This window comes from Vipera berus (genome assembly GCF_964194415.1).
Source record: "Vipera berus genome assembly, chromosome: 4".
Classification (NCBI taxonomy): Eukaryota; Metazoa; Chordata; class Lepidosauria; order Squamata; family Viperidae; genus Vipera; species Vipera berus.
This window is the reverse complement of record NC_138206.1, coordinates 99,833,084-99,855,399: the sequence shown is the minus strand read 5'-3', so window position 1 is coordinate 99,855,399 and position 22,316 is coordinate 99,833,084. Positions and strand designations below refer to the sequence as shown.

The following is a 22,316-nucleotide window of genomic DNA, read 5'->3' as shown; positions in this document are numbered from 1 at the left end:
TTAATCTAGTTTTGCAAATAGGATAAAGAGGGTAATTAACTTATTTCTAGTTTTATTATTATCTGTATAATTCCTTCACTAAGCTACAATTTCCAGAAATAGGCAACAATATTTTTAAGTCAAATTATGTACTTGAATTTCATGGACAGATCTGTGAAATTTTCTAAGCAATAATGTAACACTGGTTTGCTACTGCCTTCCTTCTTTAAAAATAATAATAATAATTCTCAGCTTTGCTTATAGGAAACCCAGAAAATTCCATTCAAGTATTCTCCAGGCCAGGATTCTTGAATTCTTCCAGAGTTAAAATATTTTTCTCCATTCTGTATTAGTGGGTCTTTACTTTTAATTATATTCTTTAATTCTCTCTGGTTGCCTCTAGCAACTATTGTCTTTCTTTTATCGTATTTTTCTTGGATCCAGGGCATTTCCAAGGAAGAGATTTCTTATATTTATAATCAGACCTCCACATATATTTTAATAGGATTTTAAACAAATAGCAGGAAATATTCTTGTAACTTTTTCAAAGTCTTTTTTCCAGTCAATCTTATCTTTTAGTCCATTTAAAAACTTTCCATAATCAGCATTCTAATATACTTTCATTGCAAATAAAATAGCTTTTTAAGTTTTAAACTTACTTAAATCTTTTGCTGCAGGTTGGAGGAAAATCACCCAGTGTAATAAACCTGACCTTCTGGAAGTTCTTAATGTTCCAAAGCTCTTAACAAGCCATTTCCTATATAAGTGATTAAGAGGGGAGGTGGGGTGGACTCAGCATCCTTATGAAAGTCTCCAGCCATAGCTTGGGCAAAGCTGTCTCTCCTGACTCCAAGAGCTATAAAACACACTGGACACTGCTATTTTACCTTCCCATGAGGGGAACATATGTAAGGAGCCCTCTGGGCAATCCCAAAGGCATCTCCGAAGAGAGATTTAGGGTGCTGGTTATTTCTCTGACTCCATTTTCTACTGCAATTGTTGGTTCCTCTAAAAAGCAAAAACGGTCTAAGCCCATCGTTCTCCCCACTTCTAGACATGGTTGTTTAGAGCGGGCAGATTAAAAACATCCCAGAAGAAGGCAGAAGCAAACCACTTGTGTGTACTGTTGTTAAAAAACTATATAGGTGACCAAGAGCTGAGCTGAACTTGAAGAAAAAATGCATTCTGACAAAAGCAGGAAGTGTTAAATATTGTATCTATACATGACACTAGAAGTTGCAATCTTATTTTATGAAGGCTAAAATACAAATAGCTCATTTTCAACTATCTGAATTAGCCTGCATTTACCCTTCAGAACATTTACCATCCACATAATTAGTGAAATCATGGTTCAGGATAAGGGTGACTCTCTGAGGATGCCAACACTTTAGGGCATGGGTGTCAAATTCGATCATGTCATATGATGTATTGTGACGTACTGCGATGTGTTTTGCCTTTGAGGAGCCGGGCTGGTTGTGGCCTGCACGTGACACATCTGGCCCATGGGCCATCAGTTTGACACCCCTGCTTTAGGTCATCATTGGTGGCTGTGTGCACTAGTTCTTCCAATAACTATGAGAAATCTATACCTTTTTCTTACAAAGGGCTATTATTGACAGAGAATTGTGTACCTATTGTCGGAAGCCATTGCGCACAGATACTAAAATGATTCTCGAAGCGCTACAGATTTGCTGTCATGCGACTTGCTTCAAGGTAAGAATGCCACTTCATTGACTGTCCTAAAATGGGCAAATGTGCATACAAATGTATACAGATGTGCATAGACACCTATTTTGGTATAGTGGTTAAGATGCTGGCCTAGAAACGTAGTTAATGCTAGTCATGAAAATGTGGTCTCCCATTTAATCCAAGCTTTCTTGTATTGCCGTGTGACATTATTCAAGACTGCAAGAGCCATGAATTGTTATAAAGTTCTAGAACATGGTGATAAATTCCTAATTCTATTGTGTTTCAGATGTGGAAGAGATGAGTTTTTTGAATGATTGCTGGAAGCAAGTAAGCCAGCCTCTTACAAGTTAAGGCACCAGGCTAGAAATCAGAAAATTTAATTCTAGTCTCAACTTAGGCAGGAGCACCAACTGGATGACTTTGGGCCAAATACTCTCTTGGCCCAACCTACCTTATAAGGTTGTTATTGAGGAAAATAGGAACAGGAAGGAATATTATGTAGATTTGCTATCTGAGGTACTTACAAAGTAGTAAGATCGGATAAAAATCCCATAATTATAGTTGGGATTGTGTCCTATTAACTAGCAGTTTCACTTTAACCAATAGTAAGCTTGTATTACCTTTACCTATATACTGTGCATGGCCTGCTGCAAAATAATGTGGAATCCAAGGCAACATACTTTGGCTGCTGGGCACTAACACAGAAAATTCCACCTCTGAAGAACCATTCTGAACTTGGAATGTACAAATGGAATTTACAATCTACAAGTGATTCAACTTTTAAAAGCTGTTTTTAAAGCTCACAGAATGAGCTATTCCAAGGTTAGAATACTCTGTGATGAAACATTTTGCACATTTCTGTTAGAAAGGGACAGTCTTTGATCTCCTATCTATGTGTAAGTTTTCTGAAAGCATCTAATTAGCCAGCGTGGCATCCACAGTGCTGGAAAGTTGCTGTTCAAGCTACAGGTACAGATTTATGACAGCCATTGGGACTGGACTTTCCATTGCTAAGCTGTAAGCGCAGCTACAATCCCTGATCATTAGGCAAGACAACTTCCTGCTGGCTTCTCACAACCAAGACAATGGAGAAGCCAGCAGAAAGTTGCCAGTCCCAGTTTGTTTGCAAGCAGGCTGGTAGATGAAAGGCTGCTGCTGGGTGGAGAAGGACACAAAAGGGATGTATGGGTGGCAAGGCAAGGGTTCTCTTGACACACGATGCAAAGGATGTATGACTCGGGGGTGCAGGAGGATGTGAGGGAAGCACATGGGGGTTGGGGATGAGTGCTAGTGGCTGGCAAGTACAGAGGGGTTGGGAACGATTGTGTGGGTATGGGAGATTTATCCCAATAATTTATTACCTTTCCTTCCCATTGACTTTTTGTCAAATGGCAATTGTCACTGCAATTGGTCATAAGTGCAAGCCGGTTGTCAACTGTCACAATTACATGACTGCAGGTCTCTAAGAGGACTTTTTAACCATCATTTGTTCAATGCCATTGCAACTTTGAATGGTTAATGAACAAATGATTGTAAGCTGAGGGCTAGATTTAATGTATTCTATTCTCTCTCCTTGTTGTTTTTCTTTCTTTCTACTGAAAATCAACCAGCATTTTCTGTCCCCAAAACACACAGTATTCTGTGGTAAGCAAGCTCTGTCTACATTAGGATGGAGTTCTTTTGGAGTTCTTTTGTACATCTATTAACCATAGGATTTTTCTAAAGGGATTAATATTTTGGATGTGAACAGTATCACTTTGATTCTATTAGAAACCAGGTGAAGATAAGTTTGATGTTACCTCTGAAGAATTGATTTAGAAATTAATGCTTTCCACACAAATCTATTTTGTTTTCCCCTTTCGTTCTCTGACATGACTATAAAAAAGGGATTAGAATTTTCTTCAGTTTTTAATTGATTGCATTATTGTTTATCCAGGTAAACCAATTAAAAGTGGGAATGTTTGGGAAAATTCTATTTAAAATATGTTTTTTGTGATTGGACATATTAGTTCCAACTCACTATAAACTTGCTAAATCAAGATTTGGGGAGCTCCTCTGAAGGAGAAAAGATAGATTTAAACCGAATGCAATTAGACAACTCTGAAATCTTGCTTCTGATCATGGAACCACATAGAAATTCAGTAACAACGTTTGTGCTTTTTTGAAGATCTTTCTGGTGTATCCAGTTAAAATAATCAAGGGAGTAAGAGAAATCTTTACTTGAGATTTTGGACCACCACTGCTAGCTGCATTCAAACTAAACTGGATGAAAATTAAGCTCCAGTATAAAACTTCTCCTTAATTTATCATTTATCTTTAGAATGCTGGAAAATTGTAAAATTACATAGCCAAAATGTGGGAAGAATTAAGTTCAGTAGATGCTAGCCCAATAATAAAGCATATTCATACAGTAAATGAGTATTGATGCTGAATGTCTCTGAAATATTTTAATTCATACTAAAATTATAGTGAAATAAAATTGTAATGCAAGCTACAATCGTATTATGTTGTTGTATGTTGTTCTTTGGCTGGCTTTTACCTCTAAATATTTTTAATTCCATGTCTTTAAGTGTGAAATCTGCAAAACAACTTTAGAAAACCTTGAGGCAGGAGACAGTATCTGGATTTACAAGAACAGAGTACACTGTTCACCATGTTATTCTAAAGTTAAAGGTAAGTTATATTCAACATAACTTCCAATATGTAAGTCTTTGGGAAATATTTATTCATCCTGAATTTTTGTAGAAATATATTCAATTTGCAGCTTCTTTAAACATACATGTGTACTGGAATGTTCTGGATTAAACGGCTGATTGATTATGTGCCATCAATTCATTGTCAGCATTTATTTCTCTCCTTCCGGACTGAAATAAAATTAAAAAATGCAAAAACACAATATGAACAAAGTAAGATTTTAGTTTAGGGTTCATATACATTTAATTTAAAAGTATATATTACAAACCCAGATGAAAAGAAACTGCTTTTTCTCTCTCTTTGCATGCATGTATAAATAAAAAATGGTTGGACTGTATCTCCACATTTGTCAGAGCATCAGAATATAATAAGAGTTATTTGAAATTATTGGAGATTCTGGGGGGTGGGGGTGGGTGGGGGATGGGAAGCAAAGAAAGAGCACAGAGATCCTATTTGGGACAGTGGAGTTTTCTACTAAGCCTGTAGTTTTCAGGACAGACAAGTGTGAAATGATGAGGGAGAAGGAAACACATACACACCATACACTTCTCCAGCCAGCCAGATTAATCCTGGTGATCAGTGGGCTGACAAATCTTGGAGTCATATGCTAATTTTAAGATTATCAGCATTTAATGAAGTACTTCTGGGATAGCAGAAATGTATCAAATATGTTTAGAATGTTTAATTTTGGTTTTATCAACCTGTATTTAAGCTCAGAAGCCATTAATTTTCACATTAGTGTTTCTAAGTGTTCTTATTTCTGTCTCTTACAGCCACATGGACGTACTAATCGTTAATGAACTCCGATCAAACATATCTGAGCTCAGCTATTCCAGCAATCTTTATTTGTATCTGAAAATTGTATTTTTTTAGAACAAGATATTTCAAAAATCCACATTAGGCATTTGAGCATAAAATAAAATCATTTCTAAATGAAAGATAACATATGTACTTAGAATCTTCCTAGATGTTTTAATTGTTAGCAAGAGAAATGTCTACGATTATAGCATTATATTGAACAAGGATACAAAGAGATATACTGTAAATACAGCATATGAAGATAACTATCTTTGCTTAACATATTCTGTTTTCTGTTCATGCATTGATAATTCACATATGGGGGTTCATCAGATCGATAGAAATTTCTTCTTTAGCTGCAGCAGTTCTTAAGAGAGAAAGATTTTGCAACTTTGGTTGGGACTGTTGATTTTGAGAGGAACCAAATCACCATGAAAGCTGCCAGAAAACAAGCAAAATGAAATCAAGTGGTATCCGTGCTTTTATGATCTATTGTTTTCCTATTACAGCATTAACGACCCCTAGATATTAAGTCTGCTTCACTTCACTTCCATTCAAACTGTAGCTCTGTAGAAGAGAATATTGGGGGCCAATCTATTCTCCAAAGCACCTGAAGGCAACACAAGAGGCAATGGATGGGAACTAATCAAGGAGAGAACCAGCTTAGAACTAAGGAGAAACAGTGGAACAAGTTGCCTCCAGAAATTGTAGGTGCCCCAATACCAGAGATGTTTAAGAACCAATTGGGCAACTGTTTGTCTGATATGTTATAGGGTTCCCTGCTTCAGCAGGGCGTTGGTCTAGAACAAGGGTAGGCAACCTCGGCTCTTTTATGACTCATGGACTTCAACTCCCAGAATTCCTGAGCCAGCTGGCTCAGGAATTCTGGGAGTTGAAGTCCATGAGTCATAAAAGAGCCGAGGTTGCCTACCCCTGGTCTAGAAGACCTCCAAGGTCTCTTCCAACATTGTTATTCTGTTATTGCTTGCAAGAAAATCCATTTTCTGTCTGCTCACTTTTACACATTTTACTCAGTTTTCTGTATAGAGGTTGTCCCTGTCTAAAATTAAGTCAGTATAGCAGTGTCATCTACAATGAAATATCAAGAGGCTAAAATTGTAGGTACGAGGATCCAAGCTCTGCCTTTTTATATATTTATCTGCTATTGGTGCATGTACAAAGGTGTAGGGCTTTGGTCTAAGCCACCTACTTTTTTAGTCTCTTCAGTCACTCCATTGAGGATAGTTCTGCAAAGTATGGTCTTCTGTGCTCATTGGAAAAGGTCAAGTCAGGTTGTTAGCATCCTGATGCAATCATTTAAAGATACAGATATGGGAAACTAGGTGCATCTTTATTTGATCTGAAGCCAAACATCAACTCTTATGATTTGAAAGTACTTACCATGTGGTATCAATAATAAATATTCAAATAATTTAGAATAAGTCTGAACTATTAAATAATATAATTTAAGGCAGATATTATAGCACATAATGTTACAGAATAATAATACACAGGCTGCATATATGCTACAGAATCATATAATACACAGGCTGCATATTTTAATATAAATATGGATATATATATATATATATATATATATATATATATATATATATATATATATATATATATATATATATATATATATATATATATATATATATCTATCTCGTCTTTTGAACCTATGTGAACAATAATGTAAAAAAATTACCTTGATATGGAGAAATATTTTAAAATTAAAGTGAAAAATAAAATAAAATAGTGGTTGCATTCATATGTTATGATAATCTGAATATTTTTGTAACCTGAACAAGATTTAAACTATTATGATTCCTGCCAATCTTCTCTTTCAGCCTGGACTCAAGTAATAGTTTCAAAACTTGCAGTTCTATTTTTATCAACTCAATTTGTAGTTTAAGATGAAGCTGGTAAACATTATTTCATGTTGCACTAAATCATAGATAAAATATAAGGAGTCCCTATACTACACAAAATAAAACTAATCATGGTTTCAAGACTATATCCAGTAATCTAATTGTATTACAAGTGTATAGCCAGTTAAATTTGTTTATAATAAAATTGGTGTGATGTTATGGCAGAGGAATATGAAGATATTTAGTCTCTTATTAGAAACTGACATGTTCTTCCTGAATAACTACAATTAAATACAAGAATGTAACAGTAGAAGATAGATTTTTTTTAAAGGACAGAGGCTATTGTTTATTGGAAAACAGTAGAAAATTACAGAAAGTTAAAAAATTGCTCAGAACTCTAAAATGAACAATACCTTCAATCATGGTCTCCAATCCTCAGGCCCACTTGCCCATTGGGCTGTGGAAGTGGAGCTGCGAGCATGCGCACGTGCTTGCCCATCGCTCACCCGCAACCATGCCCTCTACCCTCACCATAAACTGGTCTGCAAAGCCAAAAAGGTTGGGGAACTCTAGTATAGGATATCCTGCAGGGGGTTGAACTAGATCTCCGAAGTCCCTTCCTACCCTATTATGCTATGTTCTATGTCAGGGTCCCCAATCCCAGGTCCATGGCCCACTACTGGGCCTTGAGACGTTCAGAACTGGGCCATAGAAGTGGTGGGCGAGTGTGTGTGGGCATGCTTACCCACCATTTGTGTGGAACCATCCCCTCTTCCCATCACCCCCCTCCCAGTCTACAAAACCAGAAAGGTTGGGGAACTCTGGTATAGGACAGAGGTCCCCAACCCCCAGGTTGCAGCCCACTAATGGCCTTGAGCTGTTTGGAACTGGGCCACAGAAGTGATATGCAAGCACATGCACATGTGTTCACCCATCACTCACATGGAACCATCCCCTCTCCCTCCTGTCAGTCCACAAAGCCAGAAAGGTTGGGGAACTCTGGCATAGGACAGAGGTCCCCAACCCCCAGGTTGCAGCCCACTAATGGCCTTCAGCTGTTTGGAACAGATCCATGGAAGTGGCGGGCAACTGCATGCATGCATCCCCACTTGCGCAAGCAGTGGGCGAGTGTGTATGTGTTGCCCACCACTCACACAAAATCATCCCCTCTGCTCCCCCCATCAGTTTGCAAAGCTGGGGCTATTGGGGAACTCTGCCTTAAAGTATAAAAAGTTAAAAATCTCTCCCAAAAGAAGGTCAGTTAGTGAAGGGAATGCCTCCAAGTTATTTTCTTGGCAACAATATATTTTTTGACTTACCCGTTGTGGGAGTTCCTTGTATTTTTCCATCTGTAGGAGGATTTCTAGGAATTTAATTTCTACCTCAGTGTTACATACAGTCTTGCAGATCTAGTGAAATTATTTATCCAGCTGTACTGTAGACTAAATAGGGACCACTACGGTGGGAAGGTAACAGCGTTCCGTGCGCCTTTGGCGTCTAGTCATGCCGGCCACATGACCACGGAGATGTCCTCGGACAAGCGCTGGCTCTTCGGCTTTGAAACGGAGATGAGCACCGGCCCCTAGAGTCGGAAACGACTAGCACGCATGTGCGGGGGAACCTTTACCTTTACCTTTACTGTTGTTGTTGTTGTTAGCTGCGAAGTCGTGTCCGACCCATCGCGACCCTATGGACAACATTCCTCCAGGCCTTCCTGTCCTCTACCATCTTCTGGAGTCCATTTAAGCTCACGCCTACTGCTTCAGTGACTCCATCCAGCCACCTCATTCTCTGTCGTCCCCTTCTTCTATTGCCCTCGATCTTTCCCAGCATTAGGCTTTTCTCCAGTGAGTCCTTCCTTCTCATTAGGTGGCCAAAGTATTTGAGTTTTAGCTTCAGGATCTGGCCTTCTAAAGAGCAGTCAGGATTGATCTCCTCTAGGACTGACCGGTTTGATCGCCTTGCAGTCCAAGGGACTCGCAGGAGTCTTCTCCAGCACCATAGTTCAAAGGCCTCAATTCTTTGGCGCTCAGCCTTTCTTATGGTCCAACTTTCACTGCCATACATTGCAACTGGGAAGACCATAGCCTTGACTATACGCACTTTTGTTGACAGGGTGATGTCTCTGCTTTTTAGTGTGCTGTCTAGATTTGCCATGGCTTTCCTCCCCAGGAGCAAGCGTCTTTTAATTTCTTGGCTACAGTCCCCATCTGCAGTGATCTTGGAGCCCAGGAAAATAAAATCTGTCACTACCTCCATTTCTTCCCCATCTATTTGCCAGGAATTGAGAGGGCCAGATGCCATGATCTTGGTTTTCTTAATGTTAAGTTTCAACCCAAGTTTTGCACTCTCCTTCTTCACCCGCAACAAGAGGCTCTTTAGTTCTTCTTCACTTTCTGCCATTAGAGTGGTATCATCTGCGTATCTTAGGTTGTTGATATTTCTTCCGGCAATCTTAATTCCAACTTTTGATTCATCTAGCCCTGCCTTTCTCATGATGTGCTCTGCATATAAGTTAAATAGGCAGGGCGACAGTATACAGCCTTGCCGGACTCCTTTCCCAATTTTGAACCAATCAGTGGTTCCGTGTCCAGTTCTCACTGTTGCTTCTTGACCCGCATATAGGTTTCTCAAGAGACAAATAAGACTCAGCTACGCACTTTTGTTGACAGGTTTATTTATTTATTTATTTATTTATTGAATTTATATAGGTTGATGTCTCTGCTTTTTAGTGTGCTGTCTAGATTTGCCATGGCTTTCCTACCCAGGAGCAAGCGTCTTTTAATTTCTTGGCTACAGGGGAAATTGCGTGGGATTGTCCCTGCTTATTGCCCTATTCAGTGGAGAAAAGTCTAGCTAGCAGGTCGAGGATTTAAGTCATGTATGAAGTCTATAAAGAACACTAGGAACTCGCTAATATTAACTTCGGATTCTCTAAACCTGCTTCGGGAGCAAGTTCGTAAAAATTATTGAGACTCTTGTTCTCATCCGTCCCTTCAGCTTCGGAAACGAGTCGGTCCGCCGCCTGCTTATAATCCGTTCCGGCTTTTGCAGCCGCCTCCCTGTTTCAGGGGTTGCTAAGCGACACACAGCATCTCAAGGGTTGCTAAGCGACACACAGCGGCGGCTCGCGGCCTTCTACGCCGTCTCAACGGCCAGGGTAGGAGTCGCGCGCGGGAGTAAGCCGCTTCAGGGCTTCGGCCTCGCCCTTTCGTAGCAGCTTCGCAGCGTTGACAAGCAAATGTTGAGAGGAGTCAAAGTAGAAAAGTGAAATAATTCGCTTCAGGATACCTGAAAACAGGAGGGGTCCGTTGAACATAACTCTCCTGGAAGCCACGCGCCTTTGATTACAACTTGTAAAACGTAAGAGATATTTGGATTTAAAGCTTGAGTCTCTGTATATTTATTGGTAAATTGATTTTTTTTGTTGTTGTTTATGTGTTCTGTGATGCCAAAGTATGAGTCTGCATGCATGAGACTATCGCCATCCTGATTTTGGCCCGGCCTTAACACCCATGAACTTGAGGCGCAAATCCTCTGTGTATGATTTGCATGGTTTATCCTTGGGATCCACAATATTACAGATTACCCTGGGTGCCTTTAATGGAGCACAGTCAACAGAACTTTTGTTTTGGCGCTGCTGTTGTGCAAAATCAAGAAATGATCTCAAGAGAGTACAGGTAGTCCTTAACTTACAACAATTCACTTAGTGACTGTTCAGACTTACAACGGCATTGAAAAAAGTGACCTATGACTGTTTTCCACACTTAACGACTGTTGCAGCATCCCCATGGTAACGTGATCAAAATTCAGACGTTTGGCGACTGACTCATATTTATGATGATCACAGTGTTCTGGGAACAAGATTTCACCTTTTGTAACCTTCTGACAAGCAAAATCTAAAATCTAAAAATCTAAAATCTAAAGTCAATGGAGAAGTCGGATTCACTTCACAACCATGTTATTAACTTAAGAACTGCAGTGATTCACCTAATTTTGGCAAGAAAGGTTGTAAAATGGGGCAAAACTCACTTAACAAATGTCTCACTTAATAACAGAAATCTTGAGCTCAATTGTGGTTGTAAGTCGAGGACTACCTGCCCCCTCCCCAGTTCACAGAAATGGGGAGGGGAGCACATGCGATTCCGTTGCTATAGCTGTCACAATAAACGTAGTCCTAACTTAGATATCATTGTAAGGCTAACTTGTAGGGCTGGCAGATGTACAGCTTTAATATTCCCTTAAAAACTAGCAAGTATGTATCCGAACTGCCAGCCTAAATGTTGGAGGTGTGGTGAAGATGCAACGTATTTTCATATGTAAAAAGGTTAAAGCATTTTGGATTAAAATTTGGTGGAATATGCAAAAGATATTTAAGAAAAGGATAAAGTTTTGTCCGCAATTGTTTTTACTGGGCATTATTACTGATACTACTGTTGTGGACACTAAGTTGATGTTGAATTTAATTACGGCAGCAAGACTTTTAGTAGGGCAATATTGGAAGAAGGAAGAACTGCCGACTATAGAAGAATGGACTTTAAAAGTTTCCAACCTGGCGGAAATGGCAAAGATCTCAGCGTATTTGAAAGACCATTCGCAACAGAGATATATTGTGGAGTGGAAAAAATGGATTGATTATATCCAGAATAAATATGGGACTAAAAAGTTTCATTTAGCATTTGAATAAGTATTGATGTGATATTTATATTGCTTGTAGTTATTTTATAAGAGTTAAAGTGCGATAGATTTAATAGTTTATTGTTGTTTGCATATGGTAGACTATGATTGTTTGTACTTTTATACCTTGTGTCGGGCCTCGGGAGCCCGACACTCAAAGGGGGGTCCCTCCACCCCCCCGGCACACCCTGCCTCCCTCCCGCCGATCCTACCCGGCACCAAAACGGCTCGGAAGGCCCCGGGATCCACGCCGCCACTCCCGCCGCCTCCGGACGCGCCGCGGCTGCTGGCCTCGCCCGGCGGCGCGTCAGCTCACGGCTCCCCGGCTTGGAGGGCTCCGAGATCCGCGCCGCCTCTTCTGCCGCCTCCGGACGCGCCGCGGCTGCTGACTTCGCTCGGCGGCGCGTCGGCGCAGGGTTCCCCGGCTTCGGAGGCTCCGGGGCCCGCGCCGCCTCATCTACCGCCTCCGGACGCGCCGCGGCTGCTGCCCTCGCCCGGCGGCGCGTCGGCGCAGGGTTCCCTGGCCTGCGGCCTGCCCGGTGGAGGCTCGGGCCGGCTCAGCGTCCCAGCGGCCTGGGAGGCTTCGGGAGCCTCGGCCTCGCGGCGGATTGTTACAGAGACTCCGCCGTTGCAGTCGCCTTCTCTGGCCGACGTCATGCCTGCACGGGACTGTGTGGATTGGGAGCCGGCGCTGCCATTAGGGGATGGGACCTTCCCCGCTGCGGTGACCGGGTGGCTGGGGGCCTCGGGCGTGAACAACGACAGGGGGGCACGGAGTTGGGCGCGGCAGGGAGTGGGTGAGGGGGAGGAGCACGGTGGCGGAAACACACGGGAGGGGGCTTACCTGTCAGGCCGACGGGCGAAAGGCCTTGTAGGGGAGGGGTGGGGAAGATATAGAGAGTGGGAGGGCGGGGGCGTGTTTGGGTGGAGTATGGGTGGGGTTTTTGGGTGTGTATATAGTAGCGTTGGCTGCAAGTAGCGGCCAACGCTGGCTTTGTTCCCTGTTGTGGCTGCTGCCTTGAAGAATAAAGTGTTTGCAGATCGCATCGGTTGTCTCCCGTTCCTGTGTTCAGCATACTGCCCTGCTTGCTGCAGGACGGGTTTTGACAGAAAGCCAGCGTTTTCCCCTTAGCATCGTGGCCTGACTGCCCTTCTGCTGTGTTCCGTTAATGCGCCATGGCAGAGGGCACGCAAGGGGCTGCTTTGGGGACTGTATCGGAGGAGGCTGGCGTGGCCGGGGCGGAGGCGACAGCCCCTGCGGAGAGGGGCGTGGAGGACGTCCAGCCTGCTGTGAGGCCTAAAGTGCGGGATGTACCACCAGCAGACCCCGTGGTGGAATCCCAGGGTGCTGGTAGCCAGTCCCAGGGGGGGGAGTGGTGGCTGAGCTCGATCCTGGGGCGCACAGGGGTCGAGCAAGGACGAACGGGCCGGCCCAGTGGGGCTCCACTGGGCTGGAGGGAGCGTCGGCTGACTGACGAAGACGGAGAGGATTACAGTTATTCAACCGCACCCGGGAGCCAAACCATGGACATGCTGCGCGATAGGTTCGGAGAAGTCGGGGCTCGTGACGGCGGTTCCTGGGTGGCCATGGGCCCCGACGATGACACGGGACAGTGGTCTCTTGGGGGGGCTCCCAGTCAGCCAGCAACGTCCCGTTTCCGACTGGCCAGCCCAAAGTTCAAGGTGCCTGGGGAGGGTGGCGTTCGGGCCCCATCCACACGAGCACAAGGAGGGCGTGATGTCTGGCCAACGCCTGATCGAGGCCCTGGCCGTCCGGCACCCAGATCGGTGGGGGTGTCCCAGGCTCAGACCCGTCCACCTGTTGGACATTGGGGTCCGGGTGTGGTGTGGGGACCCCCACCGCTTACCACAACCTATGACGGGCATCCCGACCGCCTGGCCATGTTCCTAGGGCAGGTGATTAACCATCTGGACGGGTATGCCCATGCCTATCCATCACAGTGGGCGATGGTGGTGGCGGTCACCGCGTGCCTTCAGGGAGAGGCTGCAACCTGGGCAGCGGACCTTTACAGTGACCACGCCCGTGAACTCGGGGACGTGGGGCTGTTCTTGGAAGCTCTGCGCGTCCGCTTTGAAGATGTGTCCCGCTTACATCGCGCGGAGGCTGAAGTGTTAGCCATCAGGCAGCGAGGACGACCGGCAGAGGAGTATGTGCTCGAGTTCCGAAGGGTTGCGGGCAGGTTACGCTCGTGGCCCGAGCGCTTGTTGGTGCACCACTTCCGGGCCGGTCTGGATGGGGCTCTCCGACGGGCATGTGTGGTGCGGGGGGTTCCTGCACGGCTTCAGGATTGGTTCCGGGTGGCGGTGGAGCTAGATATTGGGTTGCAGGACACCCGGGGCAGGCCAGTAGTGGGTCCTGGAACCTGGAGGGCCCCGGAGGGGCCGAAGACCGGGAGCCGGAAGCCCGAGCCGGTGGCGACACAACCCGGCCCCCTACCAGCATCCCGTCCAACGATCCGCTGTTTCCGCTGTGACCAACCGGGCCATCGGGCGGTGGACTGCCCGTTACCTCCGCTACGACCAAGTTCCAACCCTCCGGTGGCGCGGGTCCCGACCCCCAGGAGGGCTGCGGAACGCTCCAGAACGGCGTACCAGGTGGCCGACAAGACACCCCGAACATCAACACCGGTGCGTCCAGTGGGCCCGGCGGACGGACGGACTGACACATCCGATGGGTCTGAGGATCACGAGTACGAAGAGGACCCGATGGTAAGCGCTCCGGTGTGCCCTTTTGTGCTGCCTGTGGTGTTGATAAGCCCACGAACGGGTGAGAGGAGGGAGTGTAAGGCCTTGGTTGATACAGGCAGCACGCGCTGCCTCATTAGCCTGGTGATGGCAAGGGAGGCCGGTATCCCCCTTCAACGGCTCCCCAAACCTATCCGATTTCAGCAGGTAGACGGGTCCCTTTTGGGTGGAGCACCTATTACGCATGTAACGGCACCGGTGAGAATGGAATTGGGTACACACTGGGAGACTCTCCGGTTTGTCGTGGTGCCATCTATGACGGAGGCGGTTATCTTGGGGCTCACGTGGTTGGACAGGTGGGGCCCCACGGTTTGGTGGGAGGGGGGATGCCGACACCTCCGTCTCGGGACAGGGCCCCAGCCTCCTGCAAAGCATTCCTTCATGGGTCCGGAGGGGATTGGTGGGCCAGAGGGGGCCGCTGGGGTGGGGACTGAGTTTGAGACACAGGTGCCACGGGAGTACAGCGATCTCGCAGATGTGTTCAACGAGAAGGAGTGCGATGTTTTGCCACCCCACCGCCCGACGGACTGCGCTATTGAACTGGAGCCGGGGGCAAAACTGCCGAAACCCCGTATGTACGCAATGGCACCCCGGGAGATGCAGGAGCTCCGTCAATACATTGACAAGAACCTGCGGAGGGGGTTCATCCAGCCCGCTCGGTCTAAGATGGCGGCCCCTGTCTTGTTCAGGGAGAAGAAAGATGGGACTCTAAGACTGTGTGTTGATTATCGGGGGGTCAACGCGGTATGTGTAGAGCACTTGTACCCCCTCCCTTTGGTGAAGGACCTTTTAGCTCATTTGGCTACGGGCCGGGTGTTCACCAAGTTAGACCTCAGAGAGGCGTACTACCGTGTTCGGATTAAAGCTGGTGACGAATGGAAGACGGCTTTCAACTGCCCGCTGGGGAGCTTTCAGTTTAGGGTAATGCCGTTTGGACTGCAAGGAGCCCCCGCGGTCTTCATGCAGTTGATCAACCAAGTCCTGCATGACCATTTGTACCGGGGGGTCCTAGTTTATCTTGACGACATCCTCATATATTCGTCAACGTTGGAGGAGCATGTCGCCTTAGTCCGGAGTGTGCTGACCAAGCTGAGGGACGCCCAGTTATATGTGAAGCTCTCTAAATGTGAGTTTCACAAACCCCGGCTGGACTATTTGGGATATCGGGTGTCCTCCAACGGGGTGGAGATGGACCCGGGGAAGGTGGAGGCTATCCAACAGTGGCAGGCCCCACGGACCCGGAAACAATTGCAGAGCTTTCTAGGCTTTGCTAACTTTTATCGACAATTTATTCCACACTTCGCTTCCATCGCCCTACCGCTCACGGATCTACTACGGACTAAACAGTTGGCAACGTTGCCGCGGCCAGGGCAGAAGCTTGTATGGACCACTACATGCCAGCGGGCTTTCGAGGCGCTCAAGGCGCAATTTGCTAAGGAGCCCGTCCTACAACACCCGAACCCTGACCTGCCCTACGTAGTACAGGCTGACGCAAGCGATGTGGCTGTTGGAGCTGTCCTTTTGCAACGGCATGCAATGGGAGGATTACGGCCCTGCGCTTACGCCTCCAAGAAGCTAACAACCGCGGAGAGGGCTTGGGCTATCTGGGAGAAAGAAGCCTTCGCGGTCCGCTGGGCCTTGGGGACTTGGAGACATCTTCTGGAGGGGGCTAGTCAGGAGTTCGAGGTTTGGACGGACCATAAAAACTTAGAAGCCCTGCAGACACCCCGCCGTCTGTCTCCGAAACACGTACGGTGGGCCCAATATTTCCACCGCTTCCGGTTCCGCCTCAAGTATGTGCCCGGGGGTAGAAATTTTCTGGCGGATGCCTTATCTCGGCTACCACAGTACGATTGTCGAAAAGAGGAGGTAGTACAGGCACTGGTACCACCGCCCCGCCCGGTAGAGGAAACGGAGCACAAGGCCAATGTTGTGACAGACGGGTTTCTGCGGACCTGTAAGGGGGTTTTGGCGACTGATGAATGGGCACAGGCGCACCCCGACACCCTCTCGTTGCGGGATGGCTTAGCTTGGCACGGGGCCAGGCTGTATGTGCCTGCGGCGGCACGGGACCAAGCGCTCTATCAATGCCATGATGCCAGGCAGGCGGGTCATTACGGGTTCGTGAAGACCCTGCATCTGGCCCGCCGCCAGTTCTGGTGGCCGACCATGAGACGAGACATCGAGAGCTATGTGCAGAAGTGCCGCATTTGCGCAACCACCAAGCCCTCTACTAAGAAACCGGCGGGCCTGCTACAACAGGTGGCAGATCCCGTACGACCTTGGCAGGACATCGCCATGGACTTTGTGGTCGAGCTACCGGAAAGCAGGGGATATAACGTTTTGTGGACGGTAGTGGACCTGTTCTCGAAACAAGCCCACTTTATCCCGTGCAAGGGATTGCCTTCAGCCCGTCGGCTGGCCTGGTTGTTTGTTCAACACATTTATCGTCTCCACGGGGTGCCACGACGTATCATCTCCGACCGTGGAGTACAGTTCACGGCCCGGTTCTGGAGGGACTTCGTGCGTTGTATCGGAGCAACACAGGGCCTGAGCTCGGCGTACCACCCAAGCACAAATGGAGCCGCGGAACGTGCAAATGCGGCGGTGGAGCGATACCTGCGTTGTTATGTTTCATACCAACAGTCTGAATGGGTAGACCTGCTCTCCCCCGCGGAAGTAGCCTACAACAACGCAGTGCATAGCAGTACCGGGTTCTCCCCCTTTAAAGTGGTCTCTGGTTACGAGTTCGTTCCTATCGCGGGATGTGACCAGGGGGCCCCGGCTTCCTGCACACCTGGGGAGTGGATGCACCGGTTGGAGGGGGTGTGGGGGATAGCTAAGAAGGCGCTAGAGCGAGCTGCAGGGTCATACAAAGAGCAGGCGGACAGGAAGAGACGGCCGTTTGCACCTCCCAAAGTAGGTGATCTTGTCTACCTCTCCACGAAATACCTGCGGCTACAGGTGCCGTGTAGAAAGCTAGGGCCCAAATACCTCGGGCCCTTCCGGGTTATACAGGTAATAAATCCTGTCACCGTCAGACTTCGGCTACCCCCCCTACTTGGAAAGATACACCCCGTCTTCCACAGTAGCCTGCTGAAGCCTGCTACAACCGCCTCTGTGGCGGTGGGGGAGGGCGGCCCGGGGCCTATACACGGCAACCACTATGAGATACAGGAGATCCTGGACTCCCGGAAACGGAGGGGGCGGGTGCAATACTTGGTGCTCTGGAAGGGGTACCCCATGGAGGAGGCCACCTGGGTACGGGATGGGGATGTGTGCGCACCACGCCTTCTCCGTGCTTTCCACCGGAAACACCCGGGGAAGCCGGGGGGGACCCAGGGGGGGATTGCTGGTCATGTTACAGACTGCTCACCTCCCCCTCCTTGCATTCCAGGTGGACCCCTGGTAGAGGGGGCAGCATGTCGGGCCTCGGGAGCCCGACACTCAAAGGGGGGTCCCTCCACCCCCCCGGCACACCCTGCCTCCCTCCCGCCGATCCTACCCGGCACCAAAACGGCTCGGAAGGCCCCGGGATCCACGCCGCCACTCCCGCCGCCTCCGGACGCGCCGCGGCTGCTGGCCTCGCCTGGCGGCGCGTCAGCTCACGGCTCCCCGGCTTGGAGGGCTCCGAGATCCGCGCCGCCTCTTCTGCCGCCTCCGGACGCGCCGCGGCTGCTGACTTCGCTCGGCGGCGCGTCGGCGCAGGGTTCCCCGGCTTCGGAGGCTCCGGGGCCCGCGCCGCCTCATCTACCGCCTCCGGACGCGCCGCGGCTGCTGCCCTCGCCCGGCGGCGCGTCGGCGCAGGGTTCCCTGGCCTGCGGCCTGCCCGGTGGAGGCTCGGGCCGGCTCAGCGTCCCAGCGGCCTGGGAGGCTTCGGGAGCCTCGGCCTCGCGGCGGATTGTTACAGAGACTCCGCCGTTGCAGTCGCCTTCTCTGGCCGACGTCATGCCTGCACGGGACTGTGTGGATTGGGAGCCGGCGCTGCCATTAGGGGATGGGACCTTCCCCGCCGCGGTGACCGGGTGGCTGGGGGCCTCGGGCGTGAACAACGACAGGGGGGCACGGAGTTGGGCGCGGCAGGGAGTGGGTGAGGGGGAGGAGCACGGTGGCGGAAACACACGGGAGGGGGCTTACCTGTCAGGCCGACGGGCGAAAGGCCTTGTAGGGGAGGGGTGGGGAAGATATAGAGAGTGGGAGGGCGGGGGCGTGTTTGGGTGGAGTATGGGTGGGGTTTTTGGGTGTGTATATAGTGGCGTTGGCTGCAAGTAGCGGCCAACGCTGGCTTTGTTCCCTGTTGTGGCTGCTGCCTTGAAGAATAAAGTGTTTGCAGATCGCATCGGTTGTCTCCCGTTCCTGTGTTCAGCATACTGCCCTGCTTGCTGCAGGACGGGTTTTGACACCTTGTATTTAGCTCTGGGAAGTCGGGGAGGGGGGAGGGGGAGGGAGGGAGGTGTTGGGGAGGGTTGGGGAGAGGGGAGGGGGATGGGAGGGGTTTTGTTTTGTTTTGTTAAAAATATAATGTACTGTAAAACTTTTCAATAAAAAAATATTCCCTTAAAATATGCTGCTTGTAAGCCGATAAAAGGCTTAGGAGCATTTTTTAAAGGATTAGAACAATGAATGGTAGTGGGTAGAAAATTCAACAGTGATTACTTAATATGATGAAGAGATGGCAAGGAGATTAGAACTGTGGGTTAACTGAGAGTTTTTAAATGGGGTTTTATATTTGTTCAGGGATTAAATTGAATTATTTTAACTGTCTTTAACTTTTGTATTGTATTGACGTTTTTAAATACTTTGTAAACCGCCCTGAGTCCTATGGGAAAAGGGCGGTATATGAATTCAATAAACTAAACTAAACTAAACTAAACTATGTGGGATTCCAAATTGTTAAATATATTTATCTTTGTGTACTGTAGAAATAGAGGCTGCAGGAGATTTACAGTTTTTAAAGACAACTTTGCTCCAGGCACCTTTATGTAAATAATTACGATACAAGGGGAACCAAATAGAACCCGAATGGACTCATTTATGGGAAGCTGGCCGCTGGATTGGAAAGCAGTCTAGCTCTAGCTCATCACTTTCTGAATCCTATTCTCTGAGAAACTGTCAGAACACAATCTTCTCTAGCACCGTTTTTTAAAATAAAATATTAATGAAGTCTTTCCAGTCTAGTGTAGTCTAAGACTGTACTGTTTTGAACATGATTTAAAAGAGTATACTCTTTTATATCCTTATAATTTTTTTATATCCCTGTTTGGTTAAATGTCATATGTATTGCTAATTTATTTGTGTCATGCTAATACCAAAAATATCCAACTCCCTTACTTTTCTGGCTGGTTCCATGGTGAATGCCAGGTAAATGGCAGACAGTTAATACATCTGAATTAACTACTGCCCCAGTAAAGGTTTCCTTCGTATTAAGAATGAAAAATCTTAACAGAAGAGCAGTTATAGTTCAAAAGCAAACAAATATATGAATGAATTTGCTCATCTGACAAATTAATTCTGGAGGGTTCAGGTATACTAATATTTATATCTGTATTGGAGACAATCTGTTCAAGCAAAATTATATTATTTCAGTAAAGATTATATGCTTAAAACTAAATTACAACTGATGAAATGTAGACACTTAATGATTCCAGGTTTATGCAGAATGAAGATGGCTGGCCCATTGGGACACATTGAAATAATAATTCAGCAGCTTAACAAATTCCATTCTGAAAACGAGAACGTTGGGCATTTCTTGAATGAATCAGCTAAAGTATTACAGGTATGAGATGTCTTTTGAAGCTTTCAGAAAATGCACATTTAAAATACTGTATTTCTAAATGTGTGTGTGTGTGTGTGTGTGTGTACTGTAAGCAAAAGAAATTTGGTTTGTGAATTGTACAATATCTGATACAAAGAGGTTGCAGGGTGGCATTTGTTTCTTTGTGGTGGGCCAGTGCAGCAAGACTTCTTATCTCCACTACCTAGTTCAAGCATGTCAAACTGTCGGCTCATGGGTCGGAGGCGTCATCCTGAAACTGTGCCCACCCCATTGCCGGCAATGGGGGAAAAGTCGCGATATGTCACGTGATGTCACGTGGCGAGTTTGACATGCCTGACCTAGTTCTTTTTATCTCTCATTTGTTCTTAATAATAATAATAATAATAAACCTTTATTGTCAAAGTACAACATGTGTACATTGAGATTAGCTGAGCCTCCCCCCGTGCTCTCTCCCCCCAACACACAGTGACAACAAACCCTCCATCCCACCACACTATGTGAACCAACTACACCACACACCTGTCTCCCAAGTCAATTCTGCATAAGATTATGTCCCATTTAAAAGCCTAACAGCCCACGGATAAAAGCTATTTTTCAGCCTTTTGGTACGGCTGGCTATATTCCTATATCTCCTACCGGATGGTAGGAGAGTAAAGAGATACCGTCCAGGGGGTGAGTCATCCCTGAGAATCTTCCTCACCTTTCCAAGGCAACGAGCCCTGACGATGTCATCCAGTGGTGTCAGGGAACAGCCCACAATTTCTTGTGCTGTGCTCATTACCCTCTGTAATACTTTCCTATCCGCGGCTGTCAGACCAGCATACCAAACCACAATACCATACGAGAGGACGCTCTCTATAGTAGACCGGTAAAAGAGGGTCATTAGCTGTTGTTCTACCCTGTTCTTCCGCAAGACCCTAAGAAAGTGAAGCCTCTATTGGGCCTTTCTAGCCACCTGAGTTGTGTTAACTTTCCAGGTCAGATCTTCACAGAGGTAGACTCCCAGAAATTTAAAGGAGGAAACTCTACACAGTTCTCTCCGATGTAAAGTGGGGCAGGTTCCTCCTTTTTTCTCTGGAAGTCTAACACCATCTCTTTCGTCTTGCCGATGTTTAGGTGCAAGTTGTTGTTACTACACCATATGGATAGTTTTTGTACCTCCGCCCTATATGCTGTCTCATCCCCACCTGTAATAAGACCCACCACAGTTGTATCATCTGCGAACTTGATTATCGCAGTGGATGGGTCAGATGATACACAATCATAAGTGTATAAAGAGTACAGGTAGGGGCTAAGCACACAGCCCTGTGGCATGCCGGTGCAAAGCTTCAGGGGGGTGGACAAAGCAGAGCCGACCCTCACTGTTTGTAACCGATCCCTAAGAAAGTCTTGAATCCAATCGCAGATGGCGGGGGAGAATTTCAAGTCAGTCAGCTTCTCGATGAGAATGCTTGGCAAAATGGTGTTGAAAGCCGAGCTGTAGTCAACAAAAAGCATCCTGACGTAACTTCCAGGCTTCTCCAGATGACTTGCTACAGAGTGTAAAGCAGTAGCTATGGCATCGTCTGTCAACCTATTTCCCCTGTAGGCAAATTGATGTTTATCAAAGTCCAGTGGGAGGCATGTCCAAAGATGTTGGAGAACCAATCTTTCAAAGCATTTCATGACTACAGACGTTAATGCAATAGGTCTGTAGTCATTCAGGCACTCAACTGCAGTTTTCTTGGGGACTGGGACAATGGTAGCTGCTTTCAAGCACGATGGTACACATGCCATTTGCAAGGAGATGTTAAAAATCCTTGTCAGGACCCCTGCTAATTGATTGGCACAATTGCTGACCACTATCCCCAGCACCCCTTCTGGGCCTGCGGCTTTGCTGGGATTCACAGCCTTCAATACAGCTCTCACTTGGTGTTCACACAGGGTGAGTGGCTGAGAGTCAGAAGGCCGGCCAGCAAAGGCTACGGGGTCTGGTCTTTTAACCTCGTAGCGGGCGAAGAAGATATTCAGCTCTTCAGCCAACGAGGCATCGGTGTTTGCCACGCTCCTCGTGCTGCCCTTAT

General features: G+C 47.0%; 2 protein-coding genes across 6 annotated transcripts in view; both read left to right on the top strand.

The window, feature by feature from the left end:
- SCEL (sciellin) overlaps nt 1–6,715 on the top strand; it is a 53,785-nt gene extending 47,070 nt beyond the window's left edge. For 4 of the 5 annotated variants that reach the window (XM_081327552.1, XM_081327553.1, XM_081327551.1 and 1 more), the window contains 3 exons: nt 1,584–1,692; nt 4,239–4,341; nt 5,136–6,715. In XM_081327552.1, coding sequence (XP_081183678.1) covers nt 1,584–1,692; nt 4,239–4,341; nt 5,136–5,152 — 229 coding nt within the window. In that variant the 3' untranslated portion in view covers nt 5,153–6,715. The remainder of the gene's footprint in view (nt 1–1,583; nt 1,693–4,238; nt 4,342–5,135) is intronic. The other variant, XR_014026425.1, reaches the window with a different exon arrangement.
- A 3,572-nt stretch (nt 6,716–10,287) lies between these two features.
- The window catches only part of CFAP99 (cilia and flagella associated protein 99), a gene marked incomplete at its 3' end in the record, with an annotated part of 51,523 nt that continues 39,494 nt past the window's right edge, over nt 10,288–22,316 (top strand). The window contains exons 1-2 of the mRNA XM_081326984.1: nt 10,288–10,397; nt 20,126–20,253. Coding sequence (XP_081183110.1) covers nt 20,137–20,253 — 117 coding nt within the window. The 5' untranslated portion in view covers nt 10,288–10,397; nt 20,126–20,136. The remainder of the gene's footprint in view (nt 10,398–20,125; nt 20,254–22,316) is intronic.